General features: G+C 41.8%; 1 protein-coding gene and 1 pseudogene across 1 annotated transcript in view; both read left to right on the top strand.

The window, feature by feature from the left end:
- Positions 1-4991: 4991 nt before the first annotated feature.
- Tmem236 (transmembrane protein 236) overlaps positions 4992-22623 on the top strand; it is a 41842-nt gene continuing 24210 nt past the window's right edge. The window contains exons 1-2 of the mRNA XM_021658286.2: positions 4992-6628; positions 18087-18159. Of these exons, the coding sequence (XP_021513961.1) occupies positions 6372-6628; positions 18087-18159 (330 nt within the window). The 5' untranslated portion in view covers positions 4992-6371. The remainder of the gene's footprint in view (positions 6629-18086; positions 18160-22623) is intronic.
- LOC110561774 (COX assembly mitochondrial protein homolog) lies at positions 9681-9971 on the top strand (annotated as a pseudogene).

Here is a 22623-nt window from a genome sequence, read left to right as displayed (position 1 = left end):
TCCTGACTTTATACACTTCACCGCCATGAGATCACAGGAAACGAACCTCAGACATGCCAGAACATTCTCGGCAGTGTGTACATTTTGTCTCACAGACCTTCTGCAGAAAACAATGAATGAACCTTGAGATTACAAATGCTCTCGCTAACAATTTTAGAGACTTTCAGTTTTTGACTTCCTGCCTGCAGGAAGGAAATGGCAGTTGGCAGGGTGGACAACAGGTGTTCCTCTGGGCAGAATGATATCTTCTGCTTACTAAAATAAAAAGCACTGCATCAACACTCCTACGTGGAAGTGAAGTCAAACCACAGGGGTCAGTCCTTCCACCGCAAATCCAGCTTCAGAGGCCAAGTGTGTTCTCTGTCAGGAAGTTCTGACAGGCAGCCTGGCTGGCAAGTGCAGGCCAGGGCACAAGCCTCTCAGATCATTGTTCTGTGCAGCAGATTCGTCAGGGAGTTTGGGAGGGCAGGACTGAAGTAGACAGTGCTCCACGGGAGGGTAGGTGATTTGTGAAGCCCTCTTGTATCTCCTGAGCCTTTGTCTCCAAATCTGGCTCTGGCAGTATTCCTCTTAGCTTACTGTTAGCATAGTGCTATTCTTTCCTTTTGACAAGCTAGCTGGTTGCTCTGTCCCTCATTCAGATCTCTTCCTTGCCTGCCAGTCTATTAGTTATAATTCGGGCAAATGAGACAGTGGGTGAAGACTGAAATCACTGAGGGTTGTGAAATCACCAGGCAGTTCTCTCCTGATCACCGTTGTTAGTGCCCAGATCTGTCATGGAATATGTTTTTGAGGGCACATATGTTGGAAAATTTTGGGAGACACAGTAGTCCTGGCAAAAGAAAGCTTATAGAGAAGCTTTTGTCAGTGTGTGCAAAGGGCCAGAACCATTTCTTAACATCAACCATGACATTAGTTCTGCAGCCGTCCTAGGCTTTGTCTTCCCTCTCTGACTTTGGGGGAACTCCAAAGAACCATGTGATGAAGGAAGGAGACAGAGTAGGCTTAAGTATGACCAAGGCAATAAATCGAGCTTGTGTGCCAAGTGAGTAGATTACATGGGGTCAGAGGGCTCTTGGGCCATTTTTCCTGAAAGGCAGTGTGAGGAGCAGCATTCTCCCGGAATAAAAGAGCAGTTCGCCATGACTGAAGCTGCAGCTTCGGCAGCTGCTCTTGCTTCCCTTTCTGTCTTCATTCACTCCTTCCATGAATGTGTGCTAAGGCTCTGTTCCGTGCTGGCTGCTGTGCTGAGAAATGATGACACATAGACAAGGCAGATGTTTCCTGCTTTCAAGGGTTTTGTGGCGCTCCCGCCTGCAAACCAGGGTAGAGTCAGATAAAACTGTGAGCTGAGGAGGTCTCCAGGAGTATTTGGTGCAAAGGAGGAAATGCCTCATTCTGCTCGCAGAAAGTGACTAGAGAAAGGCTGGTCAGGAGAAAGTCCTTAGGGTGAGCGTCAAAGGATGGAGGCAGCGTTTCTGAGCTCTCCTGCCAGAACAGGGGACAGCAACCCAGTTCAGTCCAGGAGATGCTGTGATGCACCTTTCTCCTGCTGGATGTTGGCTGCATGGCTGTTGGCTTCTGGTTAGTTTTTCCATTCATAGGTTAAGTGGAAGTGAAATTTGTTTGTCTGGCTTCTGCATAAGGAAAAGTGAGGGAAGTAAATTGGTAAATGAAAGACACACACACACACACATACATACATCTATTGCAAACTTCATTCAATTGCAATAATTATTTTAAAGTTATCTTTATTTTATGCTTACGAGTGTTTGGCTGAGTGCTTGTGTACCACACGCACACTTGTGCCCTTGGGGGCCAGAAGAGGGTGTCAAGTCCCCTGAAATTAGAGTTACTGTGAGTGGGTACTGAGAATCACACCCGAGTTCTCTACAAGAACAGCTCTTAATTGTTGGACCACCTCTCCAGCCTGATTGCAGTGATTTTTAAATATATTGTTCTTATTTTAAATTTTTCTCCTAACTCCTTAGGTTTATGAAATATTTAGATGACAGTGATACTAGTGGAATTTCTTTTTAAATTTCCTTGTATATTGCTCTCCCTATGTCCCAGGCACTAACACTATTAGTTTGATGGGTATCTTTCTGACTTTAAATTTATGTGAATATCTAAAACTATAACATTTTAAAGCAAAGATGAGGTTGTGACCCTGATAGTGTTAATCACAGTCTCTGAACCTCACTTCTTCCACCTCCTCCATCTCTGTCTGTAGAACACAAACACTCTTAGCAACAGTTTTCAAAGGAGGTGCCTCTCCATTGCCCCACACAAAGAAAATGCCACAGCAGTAAGGAGCCAATGAGTCAGGAGCAGCAGAGGTCCACATTCAGCTCAGAGAATCATCCTCCGATTTCTACATTTCCTTCGGTGTTCTTTCCTTCTGAACCAACAGCTTTTGCGCATGTCAGTTCTGAATGTTATTTATCCCTTGCACCTAAACCTTACCTCTTTTTCTTAATGTTCACAGCAAGCTGTGTCTGTGTGTGTATGCATGCAGTTTGTGTGCATGCACACATGTACATGTGAACAAAGAACAATGACTCTCTTTCCTAAGGGTTTGTATGAACAGTTGAGGCATCACTAAGATGGATGTTTCTTGTTCTGCTTACTCCTTATCAGTCTCTCCTAGGCATTTTACTCTCTGGATTAACATCATCCTTTTACTGAGTCTTTTGTTCCCTCTGCACCTGGCCTCTGCTCATTTATTCATTCATCACATAGTTGCTGTCTTGGCCTTCTAAGCTAATTTCTCTGTTGCTGTGATAAAATATATTGACCAAAGCAGTTTACGGGAAGAAGGGATTATTTTGGCTCATGGTTTGAGGATATGGTCCATCATGGAAGGGAAGTTACGGCAGCAGGAGCTCGAGGCAGTTGTCATACTCCATTCCCAATCAGGAAGCAGAGAGAGATGACCGCTTGTGGTTAGCTGGCTCCCTCCTTCGTGTTCAGTCTGGGACCCAGGATGACACTATATGTACCTCATAGGCAGGCCTTCCCACCTCATTGAGACTGACTGAGATCATCTCTTTGTCTTAGGGTTTTAGTGCTGTGAAGAGATGTCATGACCACAGCAAACTCTTACAAAAGAAAACCTTTAGTTGGGGCTGTTTTACAGATTTGGAGGTTTAGTCCATTATCATCAGGCCTAGAATCATGGCAGTATGCAGGCAGACACTGTGGTGCTGGAAAAGGAGCTGAGAGTTCTACATCTAGTTTGACCGGCAGCAGGAAGAGAGAGCCACTGGGCCTGGTTGGGCATTTGAAACCCCAAAGCCCACCCCCAGTGACACACTTCCTGCAACAAAGCCACACCTCCTAATGCCACTCCCTAAGCATTCAAATATGAGTCTGTGGGGTGCATGCAAATTCAAACCATCCCACCATTACAGTCATGGCCAGAGGCTGACCTCAGCAAGACAATCTCACATAGCTATGCCCAGAGGTTTGCCTCCTAGGTCAAATTGATGTTGATCAATGAGCCATCGCAGTGATCAAATATTAACAATGTGTTAATATTTGATAGTTTGAGTTTATACAGTTAGTTTATACAGTTGCTCTAATTCTGACTGAAAATCATGGCCCTTCTACCTTACCCAGTTCTTCTGATGCTGTTTTGTCTTTTTTTTTTTTTTTTTGTCAAATTGAGACAAACTAGGTCATCTAGGAAGAGGAAATCTCAACTGAGAAAATGCTTTCATCAGATCACCCTGTAGGGACTGAGCCATATGGCAGCCAGGGATTGATCTGACAGGGAATAAAAAACATGATTGACACATGGACTCAAGGATATAGAAAAGCTGCAATCAGTTGGCCTGGGATCTCTGAAGGAGAAATCACGGTACCCAGGGAGCTCACCGTGTTTAGTGTATACAGTTGAACAGCAGGGTTACTGCATGCGGCTGACTAAAGGCAGGAGCAGTTTCTGTGGAGGAATAGTGTTCAGGCTCTAAACATCTGGCGTGGGTTGTAGAGGGTGTGTGTGTGGGCATTCTCTTCCCAGCGTCCACATGGACCAGATGTGCTTAGCCACTCTGAGCCCCACCTGGGGGAGGGGAGAGAAGGCTTTGCCTATGGATCCAAGGCATGAGGCCTTTGATATGCCCATGCCATGCCAAGAACACATTTACTCAGGCCTCTATACACTCGGGGCTTCCTCTTTTCCTCACAGGCAGGCAAGTCCACAAGGGCATGTTCTCTTTTTGATTAATGATTGATAAGAGAAGGTCTGACACTGGGGCGGTGTCATCTCCGGGAAAGTGGCCTTGAGAAGTATAAGAAAGCATAGCTGAAAATGAACCGGGAGTCCAAGCCAGTAAGCGGCACTCCTCCATGGCCTCTGCTTCAGCTCCTTCCTCCAGACCCCTGCCTTGAGTTCCTGCCCTGACTTCATTCATGGTGGACTGTAAGCTGTAAGATGAGACACCCCTCCCCACAAGTTAGTTTTGTTAATGCTTTATTGTAGTAACAGAAACAAGCCAGGGTACTCCCCATGTTTCTTAGTTCACACTCCCAAAAGAAAGAGCCTGATGGGCCAAGGGGACTTCAGGTCTTAGGTAGGTTACTGTATGGTCTACAACCCAGTGCCCTTTGTCCAGGTGGATGTGGCTAAAGGAGGGTGGAGGAGGAATTGGGGATAATGTCTCCCAGCCTAGATCCATCCAGCACATTTTATGAAGATTTCCAGGTTCGACTGTGCGTTTGCATTGTTTCCCACTGGGACTGTAGAGATTTGCATACGTTAGATATCCAGTGGATAGCAATATAGTCAACATTTATTCACGTAGTATTGGGCTCTGTGTGGACAGGGAGTGTCACCGCTGGAGGGATGGCTAGGTGGTTAAGAACTGCCCTTGCAGAGAACCCAAGCTCAGTTCCCAGCACCCATATCAGGTGGCCTACAACTGTCTGTACTCCTGAACACACACATGCACAGAGAGGGGGGGAGGGCGGGACAAGGAGAGAGAGAGAGGCTAGAAAATAAATTAAAAAGAAAACATTAGGGCCAGGCAGTAGTGGTGGTGGTGTGTGCCTTTCGCCCCAGCACTCAGAGGCAGAGGCAAGAACTCCCTGTGAGTTCAAGGCCAGCCTGGTCTATAGAGCTAGTTCTAGGACAGCCAAGGCTACACAAAGAAACTCGGTCTCAAAAAACAAAACAGAAACAAAACAAAAAAGAAAACATCACTATTTTTCTAATGCTTTCCATGTCACTGCTCTACACATAAAGGACATTTACTTTGGGGGGATTCAGTGGAGCATGCTGACGTCACCTTCTAGCCCCTGCTAGCCCTGCAGCTCCCTCACCTCTGTGGTTTTCTGTCTGCAGAGGTGCCCACACCCCTCATTCATCTTAGTCAGCCTTTATCTTTCCTTCACTTTCTCATGGCACAAAGATGAAGCTGTCCTACACTTTAGCTTTACTGTGTCATGTAGTTTATCCTTTTGGCCTTTGCTCTATTGTTGTTTATAGGTTTGTTCTCTCTTATTGGACTATGAACACTTTCAGAGCAGGAGCCCTGTCATTCATGTTCACACCATAATACCTAGGAAGAAGATCACCATGGGGCCTCAAATAAGCTTTATGGAGGAAGTATTCCTCATGGATACAAATCCATTTTATGTATTTCATGTGATTTCATGTGGCAAAATGCTTCTCGTAATAGTGTGACAGTTTCCAGATCAGTGAATGACGAACAGTGCAAATTTTTGTTGCACACCAGTACATGGAATAATGAATGAAGACTGTTTCAGGAGGGATCCCGGTTAAGAAGTTGATAAAATAAGTGCAAACTCCCTTCCTCAGAACTTTGAAGAATTATAGAGTAGTTTTGAAGACGAAGGCTTGGAGTTTGAGTGCCTCCCTGCATGAGTTTACTTATATATAAAAGCAGGAGCTTGGAAGTATGGACATAAATCTAGTAAATGAAATATATTCTTTTTAAGTCTAGAATCACATTAATCTAGTGGTCCTATCTGATTAAGGGCTGTCTATTATACGAAGGAATTCTGTGCCAAAATTACCCATAAACATTACATTACAAAACAACAACACAACCCAAACTTCTGTTTTTAGCAGTATTGCCTGCCTGACAGTTCATCTGACTTGTAATAGTGTAAATGTGTAAATGACGTGTAAATGGAATTAATGCTCACTCCCACAGTGGTTCTGTTTCTTTAAGAGAATGATGACTGTTAACTCAGATCATTGAACCATATGAGGGTCAATAAAAGAATAAAACCGCTGGCTAGTGATTCGAGTACAAGGAACTTGATGCCAGTATGTGTTCATATGCTGGTCACAGTCAACAGGGGAGTGCCAGGTCCTTGGCTGCTGCTCGCCACCTCTCAGGATGGCCTCTGGCAAAATAATCAAGCTGCTGGTTTTTGAGCTGCTGGAGTTTGCTGCCTTCTCTGTCCCTACCCTGGTGATAATGGAACAGTTTGCAACTGCCTATCAGAGGACAAAGCATGCGCCTGACAGGACGCACTATTGGCTCATCGTTTCCTGCTCCATTGCCTATGTGGCTGGAGTGAGTCTCTTGATCTGGGTTCCGATAAAAGTTGTCTTATACAAGAAACGGCATCTGTACAAAAAAATTATAGGATGGTAAGTAAAGGAGTGTGCTAGCCGGGAGTCCTTGCCATGTTTTCATCTGTGAATATGATGTGTATATGTGTGTGAAGCAAGTGAATTTAGCACAAGCCTGTACAAGATTAATCATGACATTATACATAACTTCTGTAAATGTATTGATGTTGTGATATCTTTTATATCTTTTATGTTAACATGTTAATGCTATATGGTATCATCTATATTTTCTATGATCATTTTTTTCTGAATAACAAATTACATATGTTAACGAGGTGTGTTGGCTTGAATATTGCCAGTAATTTCTCAGTACACTAAACTGTACAAATTCTTCAGAGTGTTGCTCTACACACACCATAATCACAAGATTAGAATGCAGAATTTCACTTTTATGCCAAACTGAAAGTAATGTCTCTTTTTAAGCGTTTACATTGCACTTTGTTGGTCTAAGGTACAATTTGGCCATTCATTAACTGAGATGTTGTAGGCAACTTGATTGCTAAGATTAAAAGCAAAACAACAACAACAAAAAAGAATGTTTCAGGTGGTGGTAAGTTCTACTAACCATCGCAGAGAGAAAATATGTGTAGGGTAATATAGAAGTACCTTTGATCAAGGTTTGATGTTGCCACGCTTAGTGGCATATGCTTGCAAGCCCAGCAGTCAGGAAGCTGAAGTAGAAGGATCCTAGGGTTCTAGGTCAGCCTGGGCTACAGAGCGACATCCTGACTCTCAAAAGAAAAAAAAAAAAAGGAAACACAGAACAACAATATTACCCTTTTGTCATTAACTGTCAGTTTTGAGAGAACAACCCCTGTTACTATTGTGTTTTTCCCCTTTAGATCTTCAGATCTGGCTCTCACTCATCTGGGATTTCTTTATTTTCCTGATAAGTTAAATTCTCTTTGTTACTGATATTTTACTTCACAGGTGAGAAGATAAAGTGAGTTTGAAAAGGGAAGAGCTGAGTTGTGATATAATTTAGGGCAGAAATGCAAAAGCCCTACATACAGCAATGTGGTGATCTTTGGAAGGATGCTGACACAGAGAGCTGAAGTAGGGTGCGGTTCACCAAGGAATCCGTAGGTGCTGACACCGGAGGTGGCTCCCTGAGCCTTGACAGGCCACTGTTTTCTAAGGGCAAGGCCTCTAAGAAGTTAATCATTTTGTGGTTGTTGTGAGTCTGAGACTTTTCAACCTTGGCTAGACCATCAGTGTCACCAAAGGGGTGTCTTAGAGGTGGAACAAGCATATACCCCGAATTCCTTTGACTGTCCAAGACTGTTAGATGAGCAAAGGATTTTGAGGAGATAATGGCTGTTCCAGATGACAGTGAGAGTAAGCTGGCAGACAGTAGCTCGCCTTAGAGGCCCCACCCAAGTCTCTTGGTTTTCCTGATTTTTGTTTTTACATTAGTTCATTTCTCTAGCACTTTATGTTCCAAATGTTATTCAGATGGCAAACTTTCCTATATAATTTATTATCAGTAATAATGAGTATTAAGCTGTAAGGGCCTTTTCACAGATCCTGTGTAATACATGGATTTTTATTTTTAGTTCTGAACCACCTCATATAAGTACTTTACCTCAAAAATCAGATATTTTAATGAGGGTTCCATTAATATTCCCCAAAGAAAACTGATACTTGAAGAACTTAGCAACTTTCCCAAAGTCAGTCTAGCAAGGGATAGAACTGGACTTTGGACTTTGGCCTACCTGAATGCATATCCCAAACACTGTTCTATACTATCTCTGATGAACACGGTCTCGGGCCTATAGGGCAGGTGAGATAGAGGAGAAGAGAAGCCCTTTGTTCCCAATCTTTAGTGCATAGTGCAGTCTCACCTCTTTGGTATCTGCTGAAACTTCACTTAATACACCAGCTCCAAGAAGTCCCTGCATCAAAGCGTCCTGGTTTGTTGCCACAACTTCATCTTTCAGTGCTTTCTTCCAGACAACTATCTCCCACACCCTAGTTTCTACATGTGGGTGAGGCTGGCCACAGGTGCTGTCAAGGGTTTTACATAGATGTCAGTTTATCTGGAATTTCAGTGAACTCTGCAACTATTTCCTCATGTCTCATTCATGAACGTTATCTTGTAGTAACCTTCTAGTGTCATAAAAGAGAGAAAAGAGTTCATGAAAACAACTTACAGGCATTTTGCGCACCCAGCAAAACTAAATTTAGACTTTATGGCACCTCGGTGAAGTTGGGTGTTGCTGAGAAACAGAAACTTAAAGTGAAAGCTTTGTCTAGAGACATGGGTAGTTTGTCGTGGGTCTGGGGTCTGTAAGCCCAGAGCTGTCCAACTCTGTGCAGTTTCTTCTGTCTTGGGAATTTTTTTTTTTCTTCGTGTTCACTTTGAAGTAAAGTATGGTTAAAGTAAAGCATGGTTTGCTTTAAGGGCATTAGAATATGTTTCTCTCAAAGATGTAGATTTCAATGGTTTTCATATATGATTGCCCGCAATATCTTGTAGGATCTCATTTGTCATTTGAACATGTGAGGCACCATGGTGAGACATTACAACCTCAAAGTTATTTTTTTATTTATACAAGTGCAATCATGTACAGAGTATTAAACCTTAATTGCAACATAAATATAGCCAAAAAAATACCCTGTTAATATACATAGTAGGGATCACAAACATTACTGTTTTAATTTATTATTTATTGAACAGTAACCAGGTAGATAGTCGCTCCTATGCAGTGTCACAGTTTGGCACTGATGAGACTGTGTGAGAGCATCCTGGAAAGTCCCTCATGAAGGAGGTACCAGAGAGCTAGTAAAGAACCTGTCCAATGAACAGGGGTAAGAAAGAGCAGACAGAGACATATAAAGAACCTGTCCAATGAACAGGGGTAAGAAAGAGCAGACAGAATCAAATCTCAGCTTTGATGCTGGGTTCTGTGAGTTATTTATATTCTCTAAGCTTTAGTTTTCTCGAGAACCAAACAGGGACCATCTAGTTTCCAATTGGGGGCTTTTGTTTTAAAAAACAGCATAAGGAGTGGCTTGCTTCTTCTTCACTCTATGAGATGGCACTGAACTTGAAGACTAGTGTCTCAGACATGTTGAAAAAGATGTTCTGTTCTCAAAGATAATGAGAGAAAAGGCGAGAGAAAGGTGTCTGAACAAGTTGAAGATTTTAGTGGATGTAGCAAGGACTCTGGAAACCTTATGGTAGTAAATTTCTGGAAAGAAAATTCTGCATTGAAAGATTGTCTAACTGCTTACTATAATGATCCAGCCTTCTACGAAGAATGCAGACTGGAATATCTCAAGGAAAGGGGAGAATTCAGAAGCAAAAACCAAAGTTCCTATCAAGAAAAGGCTGCAGAAGCTTCCCATGAGCGTGTAGGCGAATAGTGAGTCAGGAAGTCACGTCTTAGGGAAACCATTTGCAGTGTACACCAGAAATGATGACCTAGAATAATGTTTGCTCACCCTAATCATGAAAATATTGATTTTTCAAAGTGAAACAGCCTAAGATTGTGCTTCTAAGCTTGCTAGCCTAGTGGTTCCATACAGACACCGGTGTCCGTGACCTCCAGATAAGCTGATGTTCTCCATTCAGAATGTGAACTTCTTTAATCCTTACAGTAACTTAAGAAATGGAAGAAATCATGATAAACATGAAGAAAAGTAGATGCTGACGGTGGTGCTTTTAGAATTTGGAGAATTTTGTAGGTTTTTTTATTTTTATTTTTGACATTTGAACATGACGACCCATTCCAACCTCAGAAGTTAATTTTGCATTTACACACTTTGGGTTTCCTTTTCTCTGTGGCCTACTGGATAGTGCTGTAAATTGACCAGGTAGCTATAATTCTCCTTTTATGAAGAAGAAGCATGTTGTGGAGCTGAAGACAAACACTAAGTCAACTGTACGGACTGAACTTTCACTCATCCTAAACACTTCCTCGTTCTTTTACAATTGTTATTCCTTCTTGCTTGCCTGTTATCATTCATATGGCTTAGGGAGAGGCTAGATAGCACAAAGAAAAGCCAATGCATGAAAAAGATCCTTTCCTAGGAGATCAGAGGGCTGGCTCACTGTGGACAGAATAGCTCTGGAGGATTTGTGGTATTCCCAGATTGCCCCAGGACCCAGAGCTGTGTTTCAGGATTCCTGAGTCTTTTTTATAACACAGATGTTTCAAACTGTGATGTGTCAAAAATCTGTGGCAGCATAAAGTTTGAAAGGCCGTATTTTGAGTGACACTTTAGTTTGTTGAGATTTTACTGTTGGCTCTGTGTTAGGCAATGGTAATGGTAGCAGTATGAATCATCATAGCAGAATACAAGCAAATGTTGGTTGATCACTTCCCATGTGCCATGCATACTTCTGAACATGTTATGTATGTGTAGCCTCAGCAACCCTGGAACTAGCTCTGTAGACCAGGCTGGCCTTGAACTCACAGAGATCTGCCTGCCTCTGCCTTTTAAGTGCTGGGATTAAAGCTGTGAGCCAGTACTCAGTGCCTAGCAGCAGCATCCCTTTTGAATAAAGGTTTCTGAACATCAGCTTTGTTCCTTAAAATTCAACTTGATGGCTGGAAGAAATCTCAGAGCTCAGTTTTCTCTTTCTTTAAAACAAGGAGCTTAGCATTTTCTGTGGAGTTAATTACCAGAATGGTCTTCCTTACTTACCAGACAAAACCTGCCACTTTGCAGCTTCCCTCCAATCCTCTTCTGAGACTTTGCCTCACTTTATATATTAGTGAGCTTGGCGATGGCCAGGATTTCTGCCAGTGGCTCCTCAATACCACCTCTCTATCATTCTGTAAGCACATTTATTCATTGTAAAAAATACAAGCAGTCCAGGGTGACTTCTCTTGTTCTGCCCAGTTCACAAACCCCAAAAGACCAGGAATAAACAGACTCCGCTGTAAATACATGAGGTTCTTTTTATTGTAAATCACAAGCCTCAGCTTGGGCCCACACCCCCCACCGCCAAAGCGGTGGGAGCCAAGCGCGCTGTGCCCAGGTTAGTTGGGTGATTTAAAGATTCTGGTCCATCCCAGCATGCCCAAGGTAGGGGCAATTCCTGCCTGGCAAGCATCTATTGGTCAAAATGCTACATTTTGAAATCAATTGGCTATAGGAAGGTTCCCAGGCCATTAATGATCTGGTGTCCCTCCCTAGGGACACCATCCTCCCTAGGGGGGTGGTCCAGTTTCCTAGCAACTGTATCTCTAGTGGGTGGTGAAAGAATGCAGTAAGGCGGTCCTTCCCCTCAGGGCATTACTGGACTTCTCCACCCACCTACTTCAGGTCTTAATAATAGCTGCTAATTTATCTTTTGGTCTCTCATTCTGAGCACATTGTATCTCTCCCAGAGTTTTTCAGACACACGAAGGTAGTCATGTCACCCTACTGGGCTCAGACATGGCCCTAGCTGTTCTGTTGTTTTTGTTGTTTTGCTTTGCTTTTCAGTTTGCAGAATTCCAGCCAGTCCTCTTTGGCCTGTGGTTCCTGGGCTAAAGCAGTTTTGAAGTCTCTGTGGGATGCTGGCCATCTCTCTAATGTCTGAATATTATACCTTAATGTCCTTTTTGACATAAATACCTACTCCAACCATCAATTCAATACCATTGACTTCATGCGCAGCCCTGTCACCAGCTTTATAACATTATAACTGAAACTTCTAGAAAACTTACACCAATATAAAACCAGGTACACCAAATCTGATAAAAGAGTTAATTAGTTAAGCCTTCATCAACAGCTTCAAGGTCAGTGAGAGGCTTCTGCAGGGTCTGAATGATGAAAACACCATGTTTTCCTGCAGTACTCAGCATTCAACGCAGAAGCTAGTAGAGAAGGAGTGCTTCTGTTTGGGTAGTTAAGACCAGATTCAAGAGAGCCTTCTGGCAGGAAACTTTGATTTAATGACTTGGGGAAAAGAGAATCTGACAAGTTTCTTAGCAGAGAATCATTTCCCAAGTAATTATCTGACCTCTCAACCCACCAAGCTTCCTCTATGAGTAATCCCAGAGCCAAATTTGCTTCACAAACAGGAAGTTTTAACCCATTATGGTTGAGCTTGGTCTTCTCATCCTGGGCTCAACTCTTAGGAGAGTCTTTTCACTGGCCATTCAATGACCATGGCTGTTAAAATCAAGGGGCTTGTACTTTTTCAATATTCACCTGCCACAATGCCCACAAGTTTTCTTTTCCTCTGTGCTGTACGTATGCAGTGGCATCCTGATAGTTTAACTATAAGCAGACATTCAAAGATGCTGCTGATAACTCTAGCTGAAATTCCATTATTCTAGAATTACTCTGCAATATTCTAGACTTGCAGAACGAAGTGTATGAGCTTAGTGACATAACAATTTGTCATCTCAAAATTTTAGATACTTAGGAGTCTGAAGTTGAAAAGTTAGCCATGTTGGTTCCTTCTGAAGAGCCGTAAGGAAGAATGTGTTCCATGTCCATTTGGAAGTATATAGTGGTAACCAACCATCTTCCTAATCCCTAGTCTTGATTTCCATGTCACATGACATTCTTCCTGTCTTTCCTCTCCAGGTAGTCCTTTGTGCATGTCTGCTTCTAAAAAATGTTCTTGTCATATTGACTTAAGATCTATCCTGATATCCTATTTTAATTTAATTACTTTACTTTTTACTTTAGTAAGGACACTGTTTTCAAATAATTTTTTATTTGAGGGACTACAAATAGGGACTCAACTATAACTGAGGTACAAACTTAACTCCATAGCCTCCCATTCTTAGAAATCTGAAACTTCACATTTTTCCTTGCAGAGTACATTCATCCTAACATCTCAGAAAGTCTTATTCTTTCCAGTATCAGTTCTGTGTTCAAAAGCTCATCTATACATCATTCCAAAGTGCCTCAAACTTTATGAGAAAAAGTTGGGGAAGGACTTGTTCTGGGTCAGTGACCCTATGAAACCAGACAAAAAGTAGGTTGCAGGACCTAAAGAGATGAAATAAGAATGCTTGCTGCTGAGAAGCAGTCCAATGTACTCATTCCTGCCTTGCCACCCTTCCCTAGTTCCTCATTTTTTAAAATTAAACAAAAAAAGAGAAATGTTACATTGTGCAGACAATTCAACTGGCCTGCCCTTAGGGACCTTTAGTGTCTTGACAACTTGACAAGTCCTTTGACATCATCTGGGCCAGGTACTTCAGGTATAACAGGCTCTGCCACTCTGATTCTTTCTTTCTTTCTTTCTTTCTTTCTTTCTTTCTTTCTTTCTTTCTTTCTCTTCCTTCCTTCCTTCCTTTCTTCCTTCCTCCCTTCCTTCCTCCCTCTCTCTCTCCTTCCTTCCTTCCTTCTTTCCTTCCTTCCTTCCTCCTTCCTTCCTTCCTTCCTTCCTTCCTTCCTTCCTTCCTTCCTTTCCTCTCTCTCTCTCTCTCTCTCTCTCTCTCTGTCTCTCTCTCTCTCTTAATGACTTTCTCTCCTTTCTCTGTCAAGGCACTCCCTTCCCCCTGTCTCTGTCCCCCTATCTCTCTTAGTCTTTGCCCTCATGGCTCACTCAGGCCCTAACTGTTTTCTGCTTCCCTTCCCTCCCAATAAGCCCTTTCATTAAAAAAAAAAAAAAAAAAAAAAAAAAAAAAAAAGCTTGCTGCTCTTGCAGAAAACCCAAGTTCAATTTCCAGTATCCAGCTTTAGGGAATCTGAAGGCCTCTCCTGGCTTTCTCAGGCACACACGGGGGGGGGGGGAGGGGCGTGGAGGAAGAGAGAGAGGTATGCGAATTCATAAGTAAAAATATGATTCTTTTAAAAAAATGCTTTCAAAATACAATGGTGGGACAAAATAGACATTACGATTCTTTGAGAGATAAACAGTAAACAGGAAAGGGGAAAGCAGTGGGTTCCAAGGAAGAGCAAACTTAGAAAGGAAAATTCCATTCAATTTTAAGGTATGAGGATGATGTTCTGCGGCTGGAGGCTATGTTCTCTGGACCCACTTTCCAGGCCCACCAGGGTGCTGGCTCCTTGTCGGTGGCCTCTGCTCTCTGAAGTCACAGAGGAAACCTCAGCTTGTTTAGCCCCTGAACCAGTCAGAGCCACCCTTCCCTCTTCTGGGATAACAAATTTGTAGCCAAATAGCTCTATCTGCTCATTTCCTCCCAGAGCCCCAGAAGCGGAACAGCCTTCCTTCATCTTGTCCCTTGTCTATCATCTTCTGTCCAAGGCTTTCTGCTGATGTTGATTGAATTCACAAGCCACAATCTTGTTGTCCTCTTCTGAAAGTATTTTTGTCACCCTTCCCACCAAAGTACATGGGGTAAGAACTTTCTAAATAATAAATTTCTAGTTTCTTTTTTACCACACACTTAAAAAAAATTACAACAAATAACAAAGAGAAAATAGACCTAGAAGTAAGTAAGGCTTTCAAACACTCGTTAAAGAAAACAGAAATATCTGGGTTGGTGGTGCGGCACGTCTTTAATCCCAGTACTCAGGAGGCAGAAGCAAGCAGATTTCTGTGAGCTTGAGGCCAACCTGGTATAAAGAATGAGTCACAGGACAGCCAGAGCTATACAGAGGAACCCTGTCTTGACCCCCCCCCCAAAAAAAAAGAAAGAAAAGGAAAACACTAACTACATCGTTGTTATAAGTGATTTCCATCAGGTTTTAGGCACTCCACAATTGGAAAATGGATCAGTAGACAGGTACTTGCATTGTAAAAATCCTCTTGAATAACTGTATGTAATTCTATAAGAAGGTTGGAGACCTATGGGATTATTTTAAAAGAGTTAATTTCAATTTATTTGTTCTATATTTTATTTTAATTATTTATTTTTTATTCTGAGGGGATATCGCAAGATTCTCCTACCTGTATTTTATACACAAGATTTAGAAACAGTATTTTAGATACTGGAAACAAAAAATAAGCCATTGAAGTTCAGTTTTGTGAGAAGAAGAAATAAGAAGAGGACAAGTAGTTAAACACAGAAGAAAATAAGCAGGATTTCAATTAGCAGGATATCCTCATAAAGGCTAAGGGCACAAATCAGGTCGAGAAGAAATGTGGGGAAAGGACCAAAGAGGAAGAAGTAGATGACAATGTGGAGCCAGACTCCACCAAAGCAGATGTGGCAGAGAGCCCCTAGAAGAGGAACAGAGAGTGGGAGCCTGAGGTGAGGCTGGAGAGAAGCCATCATGGAGAGAGCATGAGATTCCCAGGAAGCCAGACCAGCAGCAGCTAAGTAAGCAGCAAAGGCAGATCATCTCAAATGAAGAAAAATAGGAGTGAGGATTTCTTGAAGACGGTGTGGGCCAGGGTGGGAAGAATCCATTGTATTCCAATTGCACTGTACATCCATTAGAGATGTTTGTGGTTGTAGTAAAATACACTTAACATAAAACTTATAACCTTAACCATTTTGTGTAGTGGTCAGAGGTATCAAATGCGTTTGTGTTGCTAAGCTACAGTCACTGTCAACCATCTGTCTATAAGCCCTTCTCATCTTTCAAGACTGAATCTTTATGTCCATTAAACACATGTCTTCCATTCCCTGCCCCCAGTCCTCTATCTTTGGTGATAGGGTGATAAAATATGTTTTGTATTTTAAAGTCTGACTCTAGGGGAGATGGCAAGAAGGGTAAGGTTGCCAGCATGAGAAACTTAGCTTGAATTCCCAACATTCCTATAAAAAGCACTTGTCGTGTGTGTGTGTGTGTGTGTGTGTGTGTGTGTGTGTGTGTGTGTGCTGTTGTAATTTCAGCAGTGTGTGTGGGGAGACAGGAGGTACAGAGAAAGCACCAGGCACAGAGTCTACTGACATGGCAACCTCCAAGAATCAGTGAGAGACCCTGTCTCAAGGTATAAAGCAGAGATCAATAGAGGAAGAGGCTAGATGGTTTCAAGAGCGGAAACTCTAAGTGGAAACTTGGGAGGAAAGTTACAGATGGAGACAATGGTGATGGTGTGAGCGGAGGATGGGTGGGTATAGATTTCAGTAGGAAGTCAGGGAGGATGGGGTGATGCATAATAGTGAGGACTTTCATTCCCTTTTAGACATATCTAATCTGGACTTCCTCAAGCACTCAGGTCGAAATGTCAGTTGGGTATCTAAGTCCAGAGCTAATGAAAAAGTACAGTATGTATTGTGTGTCTGGGGAAAGTATGTTAGTAACTAAAAGTATGAGTGCAGTATTTCAGGGGATTATTTAGAGAAGAAATAATCTTCTGGATATAATCCTCTTTTAGAAGCTGGGTTATAAGGAAGAGGACCCCATGCATATTTAGCCATGGTCATTTAGCCATGGTCCCTTAGGCAAGGTCCCTTAGTCATGGTCCATTAGGTAGCTTTACACCCCAGGATGTAGTTCTAGTCTGAGGAACAAAGCAAAACAACCTATTTTCCTCTTCTTCTTCTTCTTCTTCTTCTTCTTCTTCTTCTTCTTCTTCTTCTTCTTCTTCTTCTTCTTTTTCTTCTTCTTCTTCCTCTCTTTCTTCTCATTCTTTTTCTTCTGAAACAGGCTTTCTCTGTATAGCCTTGGCTGTCTTGGACTCACTTTGTAGACCAGGCTAGCCTCAAGCTCACAGAGATGTGCTGGCCGCTGCCTTCCTTAGTGCTGCTATTACAGGCGCCCAGCTCCCAACTTTCTTCTTTTATTTTATTAAAATAACAAAAATAATTAGTTCTGATATACCTATTTAAAAACCCATTGCACCTAGTGTTAACCGATTGTCATGAGCATGGTTTACAGAAGGGCTGCTGTCTCCGCTCCTAAATGCGCCTGTATCTAAGATGGATCTGGGATAAGAGAGGCAGAAGCGAGGAGAGATTGTTACTACTTTGACACTATTCAATGCTTCCTATAACAAGGAGCTCTTTATAGGAATGTAAGGTGTTCAGGAAAAGGGGAGATATATGTTTTGTTATAATAAAAAGCTCTAATAGATGGTGACATGGCTCACTGAGTACAAAAGGCTTATCCCCAAAGGAGAAGAACCTGAACCCTCATGAAGGGCCAGATTTAGCAATTTTATGGGGAGTTATGAGATAGAGACAGGAGACTCTGGCTCTGACTGGTAAAATAGCGAGAAGCCCTACCCCAAGCTGAAGTTGAGGACTGATGCCTGTTTTCCTCTGACCTACACACAAGCTGCCCATACAATTGTGCCTGCACTCACACATACCCAAAAGCTCTGACTATCTTTTGTCTCATTAATTCAAGAAGCTAAGCATCCATTTGAATTTCCCCTGTCATAAAATACGGCATATTTATTTCATATCTCAATAGTCTACTACTTAGTTAAGCTATTTGGAAATTCTCACCCCTTTGTTGGAGAAAATAATTCTTTTTTTTTTTTTTCCTGCACATGTTCCTTTTTGCCATACTCAAACATTTGGGAAATGGAAATAGGGAAGCAGAGCTTCTTAGAAAAAACTCGATGAATGAAAGAGGAACTACAAGATTAGCAGGATGTTAGCAGGAACTGTTGATGGGCTCGGATGCTGCTGTTGCTTATTTTTCTCTCCTTTGCTAGGCGACCTGTTCTGATGATGTGTGTCCTGCTCACCACTCTCCCCAGCTTCAGCTTCTCTATAGCAGTGACCGAGGTACGCAATTTTTATTTCTTCTGCTGCAAGTGTTCAAGGTCTTAAAATGCCGTGGTTTTGAGTTTCAAGAGAGCAGTATGGCCAAAACATTTCCTAAAGTTTATTTTACTGTAATCTTCTTACAAATTGTTCCAAATACATGCACATGCACATGCGCACACACAGATGCACACACGCGTATGACCCTTATCGTAAGATAACTATTTCTTCAAAGATTTGAGGGCTAGGCTGACGTTCAGAGTTTAAAACACATATTACTTCTGTACTTGTGAATGATAATAAAGTATACTTCAGAGTCATAAAGAGTAAAGAATGTCAATCTACATTATTACCGCACATGCTAACTATGTCAGTAAAATATGGGCTCAAAGGGTTTCCAGCAGACAACCAGACCTTAGGACAGGACTACTAATGGCAAAATTCCCAGGCTGAAAGAATTTCGGGCTCCACAGAAGTCAGGGAAGGCCTGACCAGCGTGTTATTATTGACTCCCAGAGTTCTGGGAAAGAGAACATCATCAGTTGGGAGAAGGGGAAGGAGGAGAGGCTTTCCCAGGAGTTCCAATTTCAGTTCATAAAATGTCGGCACATCTGGGTAGAATAGCTTTTTAATTGTTGTTTCCCGAGATGTGTCACCTATTGAATAATTATCTTTTCCCTTTTTGTTAAATTTCCATTGAAGTGTCACACATAAACAGAGACACGCTTGAAGCGTAATTGTGTAACATCAACAGAATGTCACAAAACAGATCCCTAGGCAAACACCACTCAGGTCAAAAAATGCAGCCTGAGCAGCTGCACCCTGAGTGGCTCTAGTTCTGAATTTTCTGTTAGGGGAAGTCAAATTATAGCTACATTTATTGATTACATAATATATGTTTTCTATTTTATTCAAATGTATAATGTGAGAGTCACTTATGTTTTTATGTCTAGCTATAGTTCACTTATTTTCATTGTAACTGATTCAGGTATTTTATTTTAGAAGCTATTGTTTATTTGTTTATTTTTTATTTGTTTTTAATTTATGGCGTTAGGATTGAGCCTTGGTGGGTACTAATCATGTACCGTACTTCTGAGGTACACCAGCCCAGCCCAATACTGCAATCTACATCTTAGCTGTAGAGTTCTATTCTGCTGTTGCTATGGTGAGGATGGAACCTGAGCCCTTGCACTTTTGAGACAAGCACCCTACCCCTGAGTCACATTCTCAGTCCTATCAGTTCTGTTGTGATGACAATTTCAGTTGTTCCCATTTCAAGCAAATATTGCCGGGAACGTGGTTAAACATTTTTACAGATGTACAAGCATCCGTTGATTTAACACAAAGGAGTAGAATAGGTAGGTTATATGATTATGCAGTATCCAACCATCCAATGGAATGGGTTATGTCAAGCAATGTTCAAGAAAGACTGTGCAGACTCCAATAGCAGAAAAGGAATGCTCCCTTGGTTTCATGTTCTTCACCAGAATTCACTTTTTATTTTTTAGTTGATCAGAGGGATATATTTTTGAAACGCATTTTAAAATTTTATTTTTCCAAATTAGTGAGGTTGAACATCTTTCATCTCTGCTCATTTCATGTTTTGCTTATCTTTTTAAATTGATTTGATTTACAGAGTGATTAAGTTGTATTTATGTGATTTGTCACACACGCGCGCATACACACACACACACGCGCATACACACACACACACACACACACCAACAATTAAAGAAAAAGAGGCCATTTGAAAGAGAGCAAGGTGGCCAGGCATGGTGACACATGCCTGTAACCCCAGCACTCAGGGAGACAGAGGCAGGCAGATTGCTGTGGGTAAAGGCCAGCCTGGTCTACAAAAGGAGTCCTGGATAACCAAGGCTACACAGAGAAACCATGTCTTGAAAAACAAACACAAAACCAAACAAGAGAGAGCAAGGTGAAGGGTAACAGGAAAAGAACTGTTTGAAAAAACTTGATTTGAAAGTGCTGTTTACATGTTCAAATTACAACACTTTTTTAATGTATGTACTACAAATATGTTCACCCTGGGACTTGCCTTCACAATTTTACTGATGTTCTTTGATGAAAAGTTTTTTTTTTAAAGCTTAGTTCACTCTTTTATTTGTGCAAAATGCTTCTAGTGAGTGAATTGAAAAGTCTTTTGAATTTACTGTGACAATGGCCACTCTCAGCTGCTCCATCGTAGTATCGAATTCTCCAGTCCAATTACCTAAAATATAGCTCGACAATTGTTTAGACAGATTTGCAGCACAGGAAAAATTCTCATGTTGTATGCTAGTGACACAAAGTCCAGCATACTTTCATTGACAACCAGGTTGAGCGATTTGCCATAGGGTATCAATTTGCTCCTGCAAGAGGTCAATCCTCTGATTGAACAGTAAATTCTACCAGAGTGGACGCAGGACTAGCCACAGGATTATCAACATGGATTGCTGCAGCCATGAATCATCTGAAGGAACGGGCGGGCATGGGAGTGTTAGCAGGCCTTCTGGTGTTGGTCTCCTTGGTTTGCCTGTGGTATATATGCAAGATTAGAGTCTCACAACAGTGTGATGCAGCCATGATCCTTCAGGCCTTTACAGCCATTGAAGCAGGACATTCTCCCCAAGCATGGTTGGATACCATAAAAAGCTAAAATGATACGCTCAGGATGCGAGGCTAAGCACTGCACTCAGGGTCAGCCGCTTTCGACCCAGAGAAGAGCATGTCTGATTGCATGCGGGTTGATGCCCCAGGTCCCGCCTCTGAGAAAAAGGTATCAGATGGGTCTGATGCTCTTTGGGTGGATGACACCTAAATGAACATCGGTACAAAGTCCCAATTTATTTCTAATATCAGAGATCAGACCTCTACTCTTGCCTGATGTGTCTAAAACAAAAAGGGGGAACTGTAGAGAGCTGCAGAATGCTATGCCTTAAAGATGGAGCTGGTTTCTGCCTTCCACCTTCCCGATGGTGAGTGCTCTCTGTCACGAACAATTCCACATTTGGCTAAGGCTGAGGATCTGGCTTGCTTCCATGTATGTGGACCTATCTGCATTGCCTACGTGGCACGCCTGGGTTGGCTACCCAGAGGCTATTTAAGCTGTGGGCTGGCTTTCCCCAGGGTCAGAGATGATTGTTCAAGGTTCCTGAATAAACTGCATTGAAAAAAAAAAAAAAAAAAGAAAAGAAAAGTCTTTTGAATCTAAACTGTGAAGTCGTAACGCTCTCATCTTTTGGAAAAGTTTTTCTTCTTCCTTTACAGTCAGAGCCAGCTGTAATGGTGTCTTGTTATGTTGTTTACAGATGGGTTAAGTTGTGTTTCTCCCAATGAGCAGAGTGCCATTCAAACAAAACAAAACAAACGAAAAAAACCCACCTCAGTCCTCGGTCTCGAGAGAGTCCTCTTTGAGTCCGGTGTTCATGTGTATGACCTGTCCCAAGCTTTCTGTATTGTCACTTTGCCTGTCTCTCCTGTGCTAACGCACTTCACAGCTTATCCTTGTGTGTCAAAAGTGTCCCACAGAACAAGGAGAGCACATCATTCTATCTTCCTTTCCTCTAGAATCTTTTGCCCTTTTATTCCCACACACAGTTTAGAATAAACTTTATAACTGACATTCTGACTGAAGTTGCAGCTAATGGTTTTATCTTTTAAAAATCGTATTTTTATGTTTTTGTTGTCATTAGTAATTAAAAAGAATACATCTATTTGGGAGCGTTTCCTTCATATATAGACAGAGAGTCTAGGAAAAATCATGTTTAATTTCTCTGTTTTTTTTTAAGTTTATTACTTTCTCTTGGTTTATTAGGAGTTCTATGATATCCAGGACAAGCTGGTTAAAACTGGTCATGAAGACATCTTTATCTTCTCTCTGAGAGAAAACCTTAAATATTTCACCACAGATATGATGCATGCTGGAGTTTTTTTTTTGTTTTTTTTTTTTGTCTGTTCTTTGTACATACCATAAGCAGGTGAAGAAGATAGCTGGGCTGAGCTTACCTGGGACTGTCAGAGCTCTGCTTATCAGGGGAATTGGAAGGAATGGCCCGTTTCACTTTTACTGGAAACATACACACACACTCACACACAAGTATACAGTTACACACACAGATATGTGCACAAATGTATATACACACAGACACAAATAAACACACATAAACAGATAAACATACAGACACACAACACACCATAAACACACACACATTTACACTTACATCACATAGAGATATGCACACATACACATATAAAGGCATAGACATACACAGATACACAGAGACACACAACATTTATACACACACACACACACACACACACACACACCCCAGAAATGGGAATCAAGTCTGGGGTCACATATATGATCGGCAAACATTCTACCAAGTGAGCTCCATACACAGCCTTTTCTTATCATATTTTTGCATTCACTTAGGGAGCTCTGTTTTTAATAAAAACTATCCCACTTTGTACATTCTCATTACATAT

This window comes from Meriones unguiculatus, chromosome 19 (genome assembly GCF_030254825.1).
Source record: "Meriones unguiculatus strain TT.TT164.6M chromosome 19, Bangor_MerUng_6.1, whole genome shotgun sequence".
In the NCBI taxonomy this organism is placed as follows: domain Eukaryota; kingdom Metazoa; phylum Chordata; class Mammalia; order Rodentia; family Muridae; genus Meriones; species Meriones unguiculatus.
This window is presented reverse-complemented; position numbering and strand designations above follow the sequence as displayed.